At 43.5% G+C, this 12,602-nt stretch overlaps 1 protein-coding gene across 4 annotated transcripts in view; it reads right to left on the bottom strand.

Moving 5' to 3' along the window:
• SEPTIN6 (septin 6) overlaps positions 1 to 10,354 on the bottom strand; it is a 62,446-nt gene extending 52,092 nt beyond the window's left edge. For all 4 annotated transcript variants that reach the window (XM_083159404.1, XM_083159402.1, XM_083159405.1 and 1 more), the window contains exon 1: positions 10,233 to 10,354. In XM_083159404.1, the coding sequence (XP_083015530.1) occupies positions 10,233 to 10,262 (30 nt within the window). In that variant the 5' untranslated portion in view covers positions 10,263 to 10,354. The remainder of the gene's footprint in view (positions 1 to 10,232) is intronic.
• Between the last annotated feature and the right edge of the window lie 2,248 nt (positions 10,355 to 12,602).

Genomic DNA, 12,602 nt, shown 5'->3' with positions numbered 1-12,602 from the left:
TCCTCCGACCAGCTACTTCTCCCGGCAGCGTGTCATTTTCATTAGCGACCATCTCTGGTCGCCGAGTGAAAATGGGACACTGAGCAATATATTGCCCCGTGTGTACACAGCTTAAGTGTCCATTTCACTCAACACTTTCTATTTCTATTCTAATTCTATTGTTCCCAACAAACACAACACAATGCAAGAAATAGGTCAACATGTGCATGTAAGCAGACCAAAATATATAAAATGTGAAGAAAAGATAAATCAATCATGAATTAGTGATGTCGGGGCCTTACACTGGGATTGAGTCTGAAAACAAGTTAACTTTCAAGTCAAGCAGTAAACCCATAGTAATTAAAATGAATACAAATATTTATACTCTAAGGAGGGAACTGTGGTTACTGCACTTCACATCCATACTACTAAGCTATTACGGTAACACAGTTTTACCCTTTACAGATTTTCCTGAATTAACAAAGTAATGGATGGAGAACAAAATGCAGACTCCAGATGCCAGTATTCAAGCACAGGAACCAGAGCAACATTTAAAGATCATTAAGATCATTATCCCAATTTACACAACAGGGGCGGACTAGTAACTAATGGGTCTAGCTGTATATTTAGGGTGACAGAGGATGGCTGTGCAAATCTTGGGGGGGTGGGTGTTATTTTTTTAAACTTTAAATGGTGGAGGTGTGTAACATTCATGTATAAACATAGTGGAGTAGTGGGTGCACCATTTGTAATAGGTCTACAGATAGAGGAGGTATGATTGTTAGGACGTGTTTGCCAAGAGTGACAATATCAAAACTACTCAACTTGACAATGTTTTATTGGAACAGTGTTTCATGGAACAGAAGCTAAGGCGATATTGGCTTTGAAGCCTACACAGAAGTCTTAATCAACTAGAGGCATCTGGCCAGGATAGAGTCTGGAGAGATGCCCAAAACATACTGTTTTTCTACAATCATTAAAACATCAAATTATATAATTTGTACATACACACTGCTGATGTTTTTAGTATAATCAGTTTTCAATTTTCATAAAAAAAAAAAAAAAAAAAAAAAAAAAAACACAGATAAAATGGTTCTAAAATACCACAAAAAAAAATGTACATACATACAAGTTGAGTCTCCCTTATATGCTTGGAACTATCTATTACGAAATAGGGAAGGGACTCAATTCTAAATGCAAAATGCTGTATGGCACTGCATGTTTGACTAGTCTATTTTGGGTAGAAATATTTTGAATGATGAGCCCCTCTCAATGTATCCATCCACTTCAGAATATCCCCAGGTATGGCATCACCCATTAACTTTATGCCACACTGTTAGACTACAGCCATCCCTCTGGAGGATGGGATGGAGGAGTGGTAGGGTCCCAATTCTAGAGAGGGAGTGGCTTGGTTGGTTTTCGGAGATAGAACTGCTGATCATAACATGGGGTCTCAATGTTTTTAGTCAGAAACATTCTGCAGTACAACATTTATTGTGACAGTTCTTGTATTTGGTCTGGATGACCGCAAACTAAAATCATGAGTGTAAATACTACTTTCTCCTACATTAGAGAACATTCCAAAACTTACACAGCTATCATGATCAGAAAGCAGAGCAAATTATTGGCAAGGCGGGCAGCTGTCCGTGTAATATTATAGGTACTTGAGTACTATCACGGCGCTTATCGCATCGCAGACCATAAGGCATGCGATGCGGCGAGATTTCCCACGATGTCATACAATGTTAAAATTGTATATGGCATACAATGCGATGCGATGCGATTTTAAATTGTATAAGCACCCTAATGGGGGCTTACAATGTTAAATGCACCCCCACTATGAACGTGAACCCGAAGCATGGCGAGCGCAGTGAGCCCGCGAGGGGCGGCAGTACGCGTCCTCCGACCTTTTCATACCCCCACTATCCACGTCGGCGTGGAGTTGATTATATATAGTGTGGCGAGCGCAGCGTGCCACCGAGCCAGAAGCGTGGCGAGCGTAGCAAGCCCTGCGAGGGGATGCGTAATACATGTAAAGTAATACACGTGTGCTCGCCACGCTTCGGGCTCAATGGCTCGCCACACTATATAAAATCAACTCCACGCCGACGTGGATAGTGGGGGTATGAAAAGGTCGGAGGACGCTTACTGCCGCCACACTTCGGGTTGGCGTTCATACTGGGGGTGGGGTGGGGGTGCATTTAACATTGTAAGCACACATTAGGGTGCTTATACAATTTAAAATCGCATCGGTGTGCACCACGGTGTATGGCATGCGATGCAATGTGATTAAAAGTCCTGCGACTTAATATCGGGAGCGCCGTGATAATACACAAGTACCATATTATATAATATGTTTTTGTCCCCCCTTGTGCTGCAAAAACAGGCATGAACTCCACTGAAGACCTCTGAAGGAGTTTGTGCCATGAAGTTAGCAGTAGATCCTTTATGTCCTATATGGTGTGAGGTGGGGCCTCCATGACATACTATTTTTCAGCATGTTTAACAGCTTGAACTCTGTCATGTTCCTTAAACCATTCATGAAGATTTTTGCAATGTGGCAGGGGATTATTACCCTGCTGAACAAACCCCCTTCCATCAGGGAATACTGTTGACATGAAGAGGTGGACTGTCTGCAATAATGTTTAGGTACAGTAGGTTGCATATGTCTAAGTAGTATACACATGAATGACAGAACCCAAGGCTTCCCAGCAGAACATGGACAGAGGTCAGCATGGGCCGTATGAATGGAAGGTAGGCGGCAAGCTGCAAAGCACTGTGGGCCCGATTCAGACATGGTAGGAGGTGGCATCACTGCTGGTTATTTGGATGCAGCAGGGATGCACTAGTACAGTAATGCAACAGGAGGTGTCTGATAAGTAAATGCAACCTGCTAGCATTAAGTGATCCGCGTTGTGACCTATCACACAGCATTGGATCACCAGCAGCACCATCAGCCAACTGAGTGATCCATGGAGTTAAGCAAGCTGCTACAGTACCTACAGAGACCAGGAAACCTTTATTTTCTGGGTGTATTTATAAGAGATATATAGAATTATATAAACAATAAGTATTGGCATGATCATTACAATTTGTAATAAACATAACGTAATGGACTATTAATAACGTTTCATATTAGAAATCCCTTTGAGATTGCAGAAATGCCTGGAAGCACTTGACCAAAGCCTGAGATAGATAGCAGCTTATAGGACTGATGTCAGCCATGGGAATGGGATACATTTATTCAAAAGTTATGCCCGAAATTAAGGAAAAAAATAGAAAGAAAAAGTTGGTCAGATATATCCTGCAAAAAAAGCTACACTTTAGGATACTATGCACTGTGTCAGATAATGAAATTAGACACTACTAGCAAGATCTCCTAGCTGAAATCCAGTGCATACATTCACTCATCGATGCATATCTGTGAGCACAGGTAATGGACACATGAGTGATGTGGGAAGATGATATGGTCAGAGGACTCCTCATTCACAACGTTCTTGACAATCAGATGAGTGGCTTTGTCGTTTACCCTAAAGAACCACACATACCTAAGCGTCATTCATTTAACAGAGTTAAACATCTAGGAACACAGTATACTTACATTCTAGAGAAGCAGGAGTTTTTACATTAGGGCAAGTGCTTCATACTGCATATTGCCCAGCAAGATTGTAAGGAAAATAAGGGGTGTATTTACTAAGGTGAAAGTTCTATTTAAGATGGGATGTTGCCCATAGCAACCAATCAGAAGACTTATTTATTTAGCACCATCTAGATCAGGCATTCCCAACCACGGTCCTCAAGGCACACCAACAGTGCAGGTTTTAGTGATATCCAGGCTTCAGCACAGATGGTTTAATCAGAATCACTCAGGTACTAATTAAGTCACCTGTGCTCAAGCCTAGGTATCACTAAAACCTTTACTGCTTGATAAAGCTGTCCCTAGTGACAGCGAAACGCGTTGGTGACCAGGTTGGACCAATTGTGGACTTTACTCTTCACCTGCTGAATTACTCTGGTTACCTACAACCATCCTTTCATTTGTTTGGAGCATCCTATCTCCTTGGCACAGAGCACTTTGCAATCAAAGCCTCCCCGCATAAGTTCGGATTGGGGTAAATATCAAGGCTCATCTGCAGCTTTTGGAGTACCTCAACCAGTCTCCCATTGCACTAATCGCACTTTAGAGAGGATCCCTACAAGCAACATTCTCCTATCTGGACAGGGACACCTCCAGCGACTTCTTGGGATTACAAATTGGGACTACAAATTGGACTCCAGTGCCCTCCACAAACGGGTTGTCTACCAGAGCAGGTCATATGCTCCACACATCCATTGGTCCACCTGTTGTTTTTATAAATTATAATTATTGGTTTCTTTTTATCTATATATGTATTGTATGTCATGTATTAATATTAAATTTTATTATTATTGAGATTTATTCACTCATTAAAATTTAAGAGCGCTGCAACAACTCCCTCCTTTTTTCTCTTTGTAGATATCCAGGCTTGAGCACAGGTGACTTAATTAGTATCCGAGGGATTCTGATGAAACCATCTGTGCTGAAGCCTGGATATCACTAAAACCTGCACTGTTGGTGTGCCTTGAGGACCGTGGTTGGGAATGCCTGATCTAGAAGATAATAGCAACAGCGGCGTCAGGGGAGCTCCGGCGTACTAACGTTGGAGCGAAGGTGATGGGGGCGGCGGGTTCCTATGACCTGTGGTGGGTTTTGCTGGGGTAGGACAAACCTGTCCTAATAAATTTGTCCTGCCCCAGCAAAACCCACCACTCAAGGAGTTAATGTTCCATAGATAGTTGTGTGGTGTATTATCCTGTTATGCTTTGGGTGGAGTGCAGAATCAATGTGAACAACTTACTACCCTTTCACATTGCACTTTTAAAACGGTATATTGCCGTTTTTTTCTATTTTAAAACGTTTAAGGCTGCAATGTGAAAGTGCCAGAGTTGATTTACCGGTTAAAGTTAACCGGTATTTCAACACGGTTAAAAAGCAGAGTCCTACACGTTTTAAAGCCTTTTTTTGGCAGTTTGAACAGCTCTATTTCAATGGCTTGAAACGTGTCCCTTGGGGGTTAAACGGGTTGAATGTTTCAATGGTATTAAATGATTTTTAAAACGGTTTTCACCTGCAATGTGAAAGGTCTCAAGGCTCAGACCCGTTTTAAAGTCCCATTTAAGAATACCGTGTCATTACCCATTTCTGCAATGTGAAAGCAGTATTAGGGTACATTTACTAAAGCTTCTTAAAATAAGTGCTGTTGCCCAAAGCAACCAATCAGATTCGGTTATTTCTCTATCGCATCTTAGAAAATTATAGACAAAATCTGATGGATTTCTATGGGCAACACCACTTCCTTTCATTCTTAGAAGTGTAGCAGAGTATTAGTGACTAGTTTTCCTGACAGGAAAGGTGTTTTTCAGGATGACATTGTTTAAGCACTAGGGCAGTGGTTCCCAAACTGTGTGCCTAGGCACCCTGGGGTGCCTCAGGACTCTTACAGGGGTGCCTTGGGTTGGTGGGCCAGGATTATTTCATATTAGTTATGTGCAATGTAACATGCAAAACCAGTGCTAGTGGCTTCCAATTATAATATATGTGGACAAACAGGAGCAAATCCTGCCCGTCACCACATAACTGTGACATATACACACAATGTACATATTTTTATATATTTTTTCTGAATTTCTCAATAAGAAACATTTGACCTAGGGGTGCCTTCAAAACATTTTGATGCTCTAGGGTGCCGTGATTAAAAAAAGTTTGGGAACCCCTGCACTAGGGGGAACTTAGGGTTAGGTTGCAGGGGGGGGGGGGGGGGATGGGATTAGAGTTAGTAGGTGGGTTAGATTTAGGAGGTAATGTACAGTGGTTAGGGTTATTCACTGGTGGCCAGGGTTAAGAGTTAGTATGCAAACAGAAAGGTTAAGAGGGGTAGAGGGTGCAGGTTGGGGCACTTGTGGAGCGCATGTATGTATCCCCTGTTAAATATGTGGGTGTCACTGTCATTATCAGAACTGTACAAAGCCCAGAGAACATGACAAGTAGACTATTCTCCACAGCTGGCATCAAAAGACTTGCAAGTACTGAGCCTTGGCAGGACTCACATTACCTGACCAACACTGAAATGGCATATTGTACAACCTTATTCTCTATGGCTGGGAAAAGTAGGATGAGGGAACTACAGATGTACTCACATACATCTATCTACACATAATGCCTGAGCTCCGTCGTGACCCTTTTCCCAATAAATAGAGCGTTATTTACAAAACAGAGGAAACGGTGAATCTTATTTGCCACTGTATCTGCGTAATAAATTTAACGTTACAGTTTTCTTCTGGTAACGACTCCGTAACTTAACACTTCATATGCAGATACAGCCGCAGTCACACATTGAATATAGACATGCCACATATAATTTTAACCAGCAGAAGCTACGTGTGAGTCCTATTTGTTACATTTTGCAAATAAGAAGCTAATTAACAGAAAAAGTGTCCAGAGAGATGCCCAACTCTACCGAATCCTGTTTGTTTACCACAAACAGAGGCTAGATGTACGTGGACACAGCTTTTTGCATTTATTGTCTATTCTACAGTATGTTAAACATTGTTGGCTGTTACAATCTATAACAATCCTAGATTGTGGATGTCTTTGTATGATTACATACAGATAGAATGCACTGGGCAGTTCGGCATTATGTCAGCTCTAATACTCTGCACAATCCATATTCCACCCCCAGAGGCAATGCTACAATATATTTATTGCCAGGTCCTCCTGCATGAACTAATTGGAAAGGACACCAAGGTCGCAGCTGCAGACAACATAACATAGTGACAATTAAGGTCTATATGTATGGAAAACATTTATTTTATATAAATGGCATATTACTTATTTAATGGTTTATTAATGATTATACCACTTTTACACCAAAATCCCAGACCCGACCCAGTATTTGGAACACTGTTCCAAGCCAGGTCGGACCCGGGATATGCACCGTTTACACTGCAGTGCCGACCCGCAATGAGGGCAGTGTTGGAGATGACATCATGCGCCGGGACAAGCCCATCACCAGGGTAACCTGCTGGGCTGCCCCCAGCCTCCGTGCACTGTGAGCATCCCCTCCCCCCGTCCGCGAGGTGAATGGATGCCGACACAGGCATCCATTCACCTTCTCCCTATCTCCACTGCTGTCTGCAAAAGTGTAGCAGCGGAGCCTGAACGCAGGACGCTGCAGTCTGGAGGTTGGGCATCCCCACTGCTGTAAATGAGAACCAGGTCGGACGACTCGGCATACCCATTTACACTGCTCACTACCCAGGTCCTGTCTGTGTTCCACCCTAGTCAGGACCAGGGTAGAAGTCCGGTGTAAATGGACATGGGTTGACCCCTTTTACACCGCCGCTGACCCAGGTCCACGAGGGAAACCCCCAGTTTTTTGCGGCGGTGTAAAAGGGGTAATACCAGTCTTGTAACACTTAAAATTCACATTCTCCTATGACTTAGAACTTTTGTCTACTCTGACACAATTCCAAACACATTTTTAATTAACATAAAAAGGTCCAAGATAAAGTGTTTTATAGTTTCTGAGTCACAAATATTACTTAGAATGGGGTGTTATTACTAGGGTAAAAGCTTGGGAGCCCACGACACCTCTTTACCAAAGACTGACTTAAGTGATTGAGCTATTCACTAATTTGTGGCCCAAAACTCCACAATCTAGAGTACAATAACCATAAACTTCATGTCACACTTTAAGCCATGGTACCAGATGGCAATTAACATGCAGCATCAAAGAGTATATCTTCCAGAGGGCACTCTTTGATCTCAGATATTGTAAAATGTGGCAGCAGGACTAGAATTGGCAACCCAACATCTAAGCAAATTATACAAAATAACATTAGTACATTAGAGGTACAAAGGTCCTTTATCCCAGTTCTCATGTTGGTTTGGTTGTAAATATGCTAAGACCATCAACAGATTTCTTAAACAAAATAATAGGTGGTATATACCAAATATATTTATACAGAATACATCAGAAAACCATGGAAAGGGAATGTTTTGCGCTAGTCATTTGCATTACATTTAATGTAGCGTCAAATATCAACTCATTACCAGAACTGAAATATTCAGCATTACATGCTAAACTCTCCCCTTAGCTACACCTATCCACTTAATACAAACAGGGTTGGCTCTACCATCAGGCAGCTTTAGGTAGTAGTCTAGGGCACTGGGATGTGGGCAGGTGCCACAGAGTCTGCCTACTACAAAATTAACAATGCCTATGAGCAGGGCCGGATTTGTGCCTAGGCCCGTGAGGCACCGGCCTCAGGGCGGCACCAATTAAGGGCGGCACGACCCGCCACTGTCCACCCACTCTGCCATGCACATTACATCACCGCTTAGTGGCTGGGTCCGACGGTCCCCCTGTGCGTCCGGAAATGGCTCAGGCTCACTGCTGCCGGCTCCCACCCATTGGCTACTCTACATACACTCCCTGCGCTCACTCAGTCACAGTGTGTGAGGCGAAGAGAGACTGACGGAGACATTGTGCTAATCACTGTACTAATAAGTGCCTCCCTCCCTCCGGGTCCTCCGTACAGTGAGCAGTCCAGAGTTTTAAAAAAAATATGAAGGTGGGCTACAGTTAAATTTTAATGAAATATATAAATAAAAATGTATATACAGATATGATTACATTAAAATGGGGGGGCACAAAAATGTTGTGCCTAGGGGCGGCCTGATCCCTAAATTTGCCCCTGCCTATGAGGAAGACAACCCTGTTGTATGTAATGTAGATGGTGGCTGTGGAACATCACCTCCACACTGTCACTTGAGGGGCAGGGAAGTTGTTATTGGTATCAGTGTGGGGTTGGGCAGTAGGTTGAAGTGTTGCCTAAGCAATTTACAAATCAGGTCATCAAGGCACCCCAATGGTCCAGGTTTAAAGTATATCTGTGGCTCAGCACACATGGCTAAATCAAACTGACTGAGGTACTAATTAAGTCACCTGTGGCTAAGCATTGATATAACTAAAACCTGAACCATTGGGGTACCCTGAGGACCATGTTTGGGAACCTCTGGCCTAGGGTGCAGAGACTCCTTTTGCTGAGCACACACTAGACAATTCCCACAGCCACCTACTGTATAAAGTTAACTATACTGTCATTGCCACGGGTTAATGATATTGACCGTACACACTGGCCAATATTGTTCACGATATCGGTCACTGACGTCACCCGCCCCCCTTCACTTTGCTCCGTATATATGCAGTCGTTGACAATATTGTCAGATTGCCTGCCTGCGGGACATCGGTGATGACCTATGGCCGCACACATCTTCAATGATATTCACTGGACAATATATGTGCAATATCGTCCATATCATTGACTATATTGCCCAGTGTATACCCAGCTATACACCTGCCCTGAATACAAATACAACAAGACCAGACCCAACATTTGTCTGTACAGCAAGCACAGCAGGTGTGTGTGTGTGTGTGTGTGTGTGTGTGTGTGTGTGTGTGTGTGTGTGTGTGTGTTATTATCATCCCTATCTTTTGTATGGGTGGCACATTTGTCAGATTATTGGCTGCTACCCGTTTATATGCGATTAGTCCTGTATAATGAAAACACAAAAGCAACACAACATAGAGGAGATATGAAACAAGGAAGAGATAGAATAACAGAATGCAAAACAGACACAAGCCATACAAACCAACTATTGATTTTATATACATCAGTGGGCCCACCAAAGGAACACTTAATCCATTCATGCAGCATACAGTACTAGCTAGCTAGAGTCTAGCTGCTAGAATAACTGGCCAGTCATTTAGAAAATAAAAGGACCGGCCTCGGCTACAGCAGGGAGCAGGAGACCAGTACTGAGCATTTTTAGATCAGCACTGAGCATTTGCTTGCACCTGTTATGCAAATGGTTAAACTGATTTTTCTTTCTCGCTCATCTTCCCACACCACAGTGCCATGCATCCCTACATTGCCAACGCCCTGCATTTGGCTTCAAATCTGGTGTAACACATTTGGCATACAATGGGGGGAAGCTGCTCCCCCACAATCAGCAGTAGCAGCACACCGCAGGAGGATGGGCAAAAGATGCTGCACGCTAGTACTGCAGACATACGGCTTCATGGTCCATGCATGAACGTGGCTCCATGATCGGTATCCTCCGTCTGTGGTCACATCCAGCACCCACCCAACACTGCACCAGCTCTACTCACCATCTGCCGAGCTATCTCAGCGGCGGCCATGCTCACTCCCTCAAAGAAACTGAACAGGAAAAACCCACAGAGAAACTGTTACAATCTGAGCGCTACCAAGTGCTTGGAGGGGGGTGTCCGTGGTGCACAGAGCTACAGTGTTTTGTTTTAGAAGCAACCGATACAGGTGTTATAGCATTTACATAAAGTAAAGCGATTACATTGATCAATTAAACATTGGTTTATTGCACTGTGATTGTGTTTAGGAGCTTGGGTAAAGAGAGGTGTGTATTCCTGACCCCTCTCTGCAGTCAGTGGATCCTTCCTCTTTTCATTGAAATTTCATTAAGATTTTACTTGTGAGAGGTTGGAGCACCCTGGTGCAGGGAAATGATGGAGAGACGCAATCCACAGCTAGCGCTACAGTAGCCTGTTCTGACAAGCAACAAGACTTTTTAGCAGACCTGGGCATTTTATCATTAGCATTTTACCCAATTCCCTTTCAGAGAGGTTGTGTATCAGGGTTGATAATCACTACATAGTTTTTACAGTACCTCCTAAAACATGCTATATATCATATATATTTATACTAAATAATTCACATATATTTTGGGAAGAGTATATAGGAAACTAATTGCACTGTAGAATATGAGAATTTTAGAAGTCACAGTGACCATAAAGAGGACAAGGCTGCAGGCTTACAGATAAGTTATCTGTGCCTACAAGGTGACTTATAGTGTGAACAGCACATAAAGGTTATTTCCCCGATACTAATACCAATAATATTTTTGCACACTTAGCTTTGTTATGACTGCTATGTACAGATGAAGCATTAAGCACTTGTGATAAGGGTGTGGATCGTTTTATCGACCATAGTTAGTTCGACATTCATTAGGTCGACAGGTGGGAAGGTCGACATGGGACAAGGTCAACATGGGGTTTAGGTTGACATATGCGTTAGGTCGACATGGGTTAGGTCGACAGGTCGTTAGGTCGACATGGGTTTTTTAACCCGAATGTTGACACAATCGACATGGACACAGTTGGAAGTCAACCGCAACCCCTCGCATTGCTCGCCATGCTTCGGGCACACTATTTTATTCTCCCACCAAGCCCTAGTGGATGGTAGGGCGTGAAATACCGCCTGTCGGCACATGTCGGCTCAAAAAACAGTGAAATAACCTATGTCGACCTAACGACCTGTCGATCTAACCCATGTCGACCTAACGCATATGTCGACCTAAACCCATGTCGACCTTGACTCATGTCAACCTAGAACCCTGTCGACCCAACGGTGTCGACCTAATGACTGTCGACCTAACTATGGTCGATAATACGACTGTATGCCGCTAGATTATTAGGCTCACTGTCTAGATATCAGCTACTTTGTATATGCCATTGAATGTGTGCTCCATACAGTTTAAGGACCGTATTCTGGTTGATTCTCAAGGCTGCGAATTCGCAGCCTTGCAAGTCCACCAGACGCCGCCCTGTGAATGCCGATACGCACGTCCCCCTCCCACGCCGAATTCGTATGCACCGGCTGCAAATGGATATTTAACATTAACATCCATTCGCAGGCTGTGGAGGGAACACCAGCATCATTCAATAGTCACCGACCATCGAATGATGCAGAAGGCACACGCACGTCTAAGGTTACTCTGAGGTAACCTCAGATGTGCATGGGCATTCAGAAGGAAGAGGGCCATCAGCTGACATCCGGTGATGTCAGCTGCCCGCCCCTGGCGCCCAAGTCACCCACGATATCCTTGGGAGCGCCCATGAAACACAGGACGTTCCCATGGGCGCGACTATCCGCTGCCACCCCCGGCTGCAGCTTTGGGTGCATGCACCCGGCCAAGAGTCTGTATGTCGTGGCGACACGCATCCAGTGTATGCACATGCACACGCGCTTCCGCAAGTCTCCGCCTGGTATTGACTTTGCTCTATCATTTCCATCTCTCTTATACAAGACATGCCAGTATTTTGGCCTAGGATTTGTTTGTGACTCTTCATTCCAATATCTCTGTGGTTAATCCAGGACGTCTCAGTGTTTTGACCTTGACTTTGTCTGTGACTTTTTATGCAGTGGCTTATCTGAGACCTTTCAATGTTTGACCTTGAATTTGTAACTCTCCCATGCATCTCCCCTTTTGCTTATTCGTGACCTCAAGTATTCCAGCTCGTTGCAAACTATTAGTGTTAATGACTTCCTAACAGCCTACAATGCTAGGTACCTATAACCTTCATACCAATTGCAATGAAGCTAAACCTCATGAACACTACCAGGCATATGTAGAAAATATTGTATTTATATTGTTTATATTCTTGCAACTTGTGTTATGAGTCCAGGAAAACAAGGACCTAACTAATGCTGGTGGGGGATGGGGG

Source organism: Crinia signifera, chromosome 9 (assembly GCF_055691185.1).
Source record: "Crinia signifera chromosome 9, ASM5569118v1, whole genome shotgun sequence".
Lineage (NCBI taxonomy): Eukaryota > Metazoa > Chordata > Amphibia > Anura > Myobatrachidae > Crinia > Crinia signifera.
This window is presented reverse-complemented; position numbering and strand designations above follow the sequence as displayed.